The following is a 4,777-nucleotide window of genomic DNA, read 5'->3' as shown; positions in this document are numbered from 1 at the left end:
TGTATGAGATTATCATGTACAAATAAATGCCTTTTGCGGCGCTGTGTAGCGTAAAATTTATTTACCGCAAAATGAGCATAAGAACGCAAATCCAGCTTCCAAACAAACTTGCACGGCCACAATCGACCATTACTTAGGACATTTCATCACTACATATCGATAGCACGTACGAGTTTTCATCTGTATCATCCAAACAATAAAGACAATTCGCCAGTTCGACAGGCGTACGACCTATCGTAATAGTAGAATATTATTTTCCCGAGCTAATGTTAATCCAAGGCTAGTGAATGTCTTTCCGTAAAACAGCAGAATTATTCCAAATTTGAAACGCTAAATTAGTACTATTTAAAAACATGCAAAATGCTTTTCCACGCAAACCTTTCCTACAATTCTTGCCAGTCCTAAGTCAGTCAAACTTCGCCGAAGTTGACGTGTCCGGTTTTCTTCGCGTGCTGCTGCGCTTCCACCTGTCCCTTCAGCAAGCAGTCGCAATCGATGCACTTGAGAGTGAACCGATTGACGTCGGTGAACTGGCGCGACGATTTGGCTTCATTGGCTAGCTGTTCGGCCTGTACGTATACGCCGTTGTCCTCAATCGGGAAGATCGTCTTCGGAGGTTCACCCTGGAAAGTTAAATCGATATCATAGAATTGTTGCAAGAGGAAATAATCGTAAAAGAATACCCACCGATGTCGATTCCAGGAACAGCGGATCGTAATGAATCCCATCAAACAGCAGGAACGCTCTCATGCCATAATTCTTGTCCTCTCCAAAGCGGTTGATGATGGCATTGGTAATGTCCACAACGTCAAACTCGATCCCATGATAGGCGGAAAGAATCGAAACCTCAATCGCTCCACCCCAGGACTCCGGTTGCAAAATCCAGGCACAGTACTCGTCGTTCGGTCGGCCTAGGATGCCCTCGTTGTACTCCCGCTTGTCCGCATTGACCGTGGAAGCAATGATCTGGCGCATGTACTGGCTGTTATCCGGATCCACCTTCCCCGTGAGCACATACCCTGAAAAAGCAAAAAAAAACCATCATGAAACAAATCATAACATCCGAAAAATATCCCTCCTCACCGATGCTCGTAAACAGACACGAGTTATCACTGGGAACAACTTGCTTCAGCAGAATTCCATTGCTACCTTCGCCCTGGGCAGCCAACTCCATTGCCAACTTCTCGTCCTCCTCCATGCGCTTGATGGCAGCCTGCTGCTGGCGTTCCTCTTCGCTCAGCTGTTTCTCATCTACGATCAACGTGTCCCCGTTGCTGATGCCGATGGTCGATATTAAGTCGTCTTCCTTGCTAAAGTCCAACTGTTTAAACGGTGGGAAGCCCAACACTACATGTAGCACGTTCGCCGGAATTTTAGTCAGCTCGCTTATCTTCCCCTTCAGATTACGCACCGTAGTGCTTTGCTCCAGATTGCTGACGATGTGCTGCTGACCCGTTTTGGTTTTCAGCTTGAGCGAGAAGCCTGCCATCCTTGGGGGGTGTTTTCTAATACACTAACACGGATTGAGGTAATTGTATTTGAACACTTTGAGGTGCTACCAAGTAGCTGGAATTAATTTTAATCGGACAGGAATTTATTATTCCTTTCTTGCGCTAATTTTGGAGTTTTTGCTTTGTTTTGTTGGGATTGTGAGCCAGATGCACACACAGAAGCCAACGAAAAGTTAAAAATAATCATCGATGACATTTGACGACCTTGCGATGTTTTTTTTTTGGCTTTTGTTTTCACCGGGATTGGATACTTTGATCGAATTTTTTTTATTTATTTTTCGACGCGTTTAAAATATAGTCGCTATATTCATAGTCTGGCGGATAGAATATCGGGAACCAATTGGCAAATCAAAGTTAGCACTCGTGGAGAATAGAAGAACTATGAAAGTGATGATGGTTTCAAAATTTTCCACGGGGAGGTATACGAGTGCAATGTTAAAATGCTTTTATTTTGCAAATGGAGCATTTTATTTAAGTTTGTTTGCTGCTACAGTTGTAGAAAAGCTGAAATCTATGTATGTATACACCTAAAAATCTGAAAAGAAATTATAATTTTAATATTATATGTCTATTGAGTAGTCCTCCAGTTTTCTACTAACGCAGCACTAGTTCGTCTATTCTCCACGAGTGCCAACTTTGATTTGCCAACCAATCGATTAAATCACGACCAACAACAGAAAAGAGCACATCAGCTGTTGCGAACAAAATTACGGAAACTGTTTTCTCGTGGCTTACCTACACAAACTAAAGGCCCAAACGCAATGTGGACGGAAGCGGAACGGACACGTGAAGTTTGACAGTTGTCACAAATGACATCAAGATGCCTAACCGAAGTCGATTTGGATCCAACAAGTTTTCAACCCGACAAGTTGGCTCACTCAGATCGGGCTTTTCCGCTGCCGTTGCCGTTTCGCTTCCGCTGTCATTGCGCTTGGGCCTTAACACCATCTTTAGGTTGTGGAAAGTTACCCCTATCCGATGATGCTGGTAATTTATCTTCTATTGGCGATGAAAGAATAATCAACAGTTGATAGTACATACCTTTGGCTAAGATACACATTTTTCGCGAACACGGTGCCAGATGTCAGTTTTGTGCTTTGATCAGAAATGTCACGGTAATTTGTAAGGTCATTCATGTCGGTTTGTCGGTGGCAGTATGTCGGTTTGTCGGTGATTGAAGTTCGAATTTTCTTATAATTGTTTGAATATTGGTACTGATGGGTAAATTTGTAAATGTACACGTGAATATTGACCATACATCTTAGCAATTTATTCTATTGCAGCAGCAGCGCTTCTGAACATTCCTATCGATTCAGACAAAGGCTGCTCCGTACGGATATTGGCCCTGAGATGATGATGATGGTCCCACTTCTAACCCCTATGCGCTGCCACAGGTAGACATTTTTTCCTTCAACCAAAATTGATTTTCAACGTGCCCTTCTCGGTGCCCTTATTTACATTCAGTCAACATCATGTACGGCCGAGTCTGGAAGCTACAGCGATCGGAACCTCGATCGGAACCGCCGGTGGAAACTCCGATTATCGAATCACCAGCTCGATCACCAGCTCTTGAGTCAGCATCAACTATATTATCGTGCTGGAGTCGAAAAACGTCAAACCACTCATCAGGAATATCAAAAGGCAAGCTATGTTCATGGAATGGAACAACATACTTGCAGCTTAGGTCTGGCTTGCTGAAGCGGGTTTCCTTTTCATTTGATCTTTCCCACACGGGAACGGACGAAGAGTACCAAAAGCCTCGCCAAAAGCCGGCTGATTTGTGTCGTCATTGGAAGAAACTGTTCGCAACGATACTGTTGACCTGTTGACGATATACACAAAGAACCGATTACCTGGAAAACACGTTTAAAATAAACATATTTATTTTTGGTTACAAAGTTGACAGCAAACAAAAGATTGTATGTTTATTTTGAACATTAATATATTTGAAATAAACGTAACATTATATTTATTTAAAACATTGGTTTACATTACTTTTAACATGGAATACGTTTGAAATCAACCTTATTTATTTTTGTGGCCAGAACAAACTGAGATTACGTTTAAATTTACCTCAAATATGTTTGTTTCGATGATAGATTTCTCTGCATGTAGGCGGAGAAAACAAAATACAATTCGACAGCAGGGATTTGTTCCTAAATTATCTTGCAACCCTTGCTAGAAGCTAGCATTTCGGATGACTTTTATTTTTGATTCGATTTACGTGCAAAATAATAATTGATTGCATCGCAATATTTGCTCATTTCTTGGGGCCATTCATTAACCAACGAAGATCAATTAATCAATAGAGTTAGAATATTGTTTTTAGTTCCTAAAACTAGTTGAATTTGAGAAGCACACAAAACATAAAGGTGATTGAATTTCTGTTCGATTGCAATACTCTCAAATTTATTCTAGTAAGAATAAGAAATCATCGGAAAACTCTAATTGGAATGTTCGATTGGCTCAGATTTTGACAGTTCATTTGGCTCAAAATATTCTCTCCCTCTGAGTATTTCTAGTGTGCATTGCTTTTGTGCACAGAGTGACATGAAGAAGAAAAGTGATATTTAGTTATTGTCAAGGGGTGGTCACTGTACACACTTGTTTTGCGCCAACTTTTTTCTCAGTGTACCTCAGTGTGCCGCAGTTGTACCAACAATCAATACGAAATTAACGATTTTAAATTGGCTCACTACTTGACTAGCCTATTGGTCCCAAGCAAACGATTAACGTACTCCATTCTAGTCGAAATTCTAGTACTACGCAATGTTTGTTTTGATTCGCTATGAAAGTTTGACAGATAAAATGAGGGGTTATTGGTTTTTCCTATGTTTCGAGGGGTGAATCGATTAGCTTGGGACCGAAGATAGTACCAGAGCTGAGCCAAAAAGTTGAGCACGTTATTTCGGGACCTTCTAGTCTTAGAGTTACCTCTATGGTTGTACCGGCAGTGTCAAGAAGTCATTGAACTGACTTTTGATTGCTTGTGAATAATGCCTTGTTTGGCAACGTGGTATTTTAACAGCTTTTATTTATGTTTTGTTTTTCAATGTTTTCAAAAACGACACGGACTCCAGTTGAGACTACACACTGGATGCATCCGTCTCCAAGGATGCCTGCAACGGACGAGCTCCGTTGCTACACGATCCTTCCATCTTTGGCGGAAGGCCGACCCCGCACAACGAACGTCAATAATTAGTCAACCAACCCTTCTGGGAGCCGGCGGAGGAAATGGATTTGCACCAAATTTTTCAGAGTCCAGG

The 4,777-nt window shown here is 41.6% G+C and overlaps 1 protein-coding gene across 1 annotated transcript; it reads right to left on the bottom strand.

Annotated features, from left to right (window-relative positions):
• Positions 1-264: 264 nt before the first annotated feature.
• On the bottom strand, positions 265-1,681 carry Yod1 (Yod1 deubiquitinase). The gene is made up of 3 exons (XM_065230567.1): positions 1,084-1,681; positions 688-1,019; positions 265-623 (listed from the first exon to the last, which is right to left on the bottom strand). Exons 1-3 carry the CDS (start codon positions 1,487-1,489, stop codon positions 411-413), a joined length of 951 nt encoding a protein of 316 aa, XP_065086639.1. The 5' UTR covers positions 1,490-1,681; the 3' UTR covers positions 265-410.
• Between the last annotated feature and the right edge of the window lie 3,096 nt (positions 1,682-4,777).

Source organism: Ochlerotatus camptorhynchus, unplaced genomic scaffold (assembly GCF_037179485.1).
Source record: "Ochlerotatus camptorhynchus isolate MF236.1 unplaced genomic scaffold, CSIRO-AGI_Acam_v1.1 ptg000330l, whole genome shotgun sequence".
In the NCBI taxonomy this organism is placed as follows: Eukaryota; Metazoa; Arthropoda; class Insecta; order Diptera; family Culicidae; genus Ochlerotatus; species Ochlerotatus camptorhynchus.
This window is presented reverse-complemented; position numbering and strand designations above follow the sequence as displayed.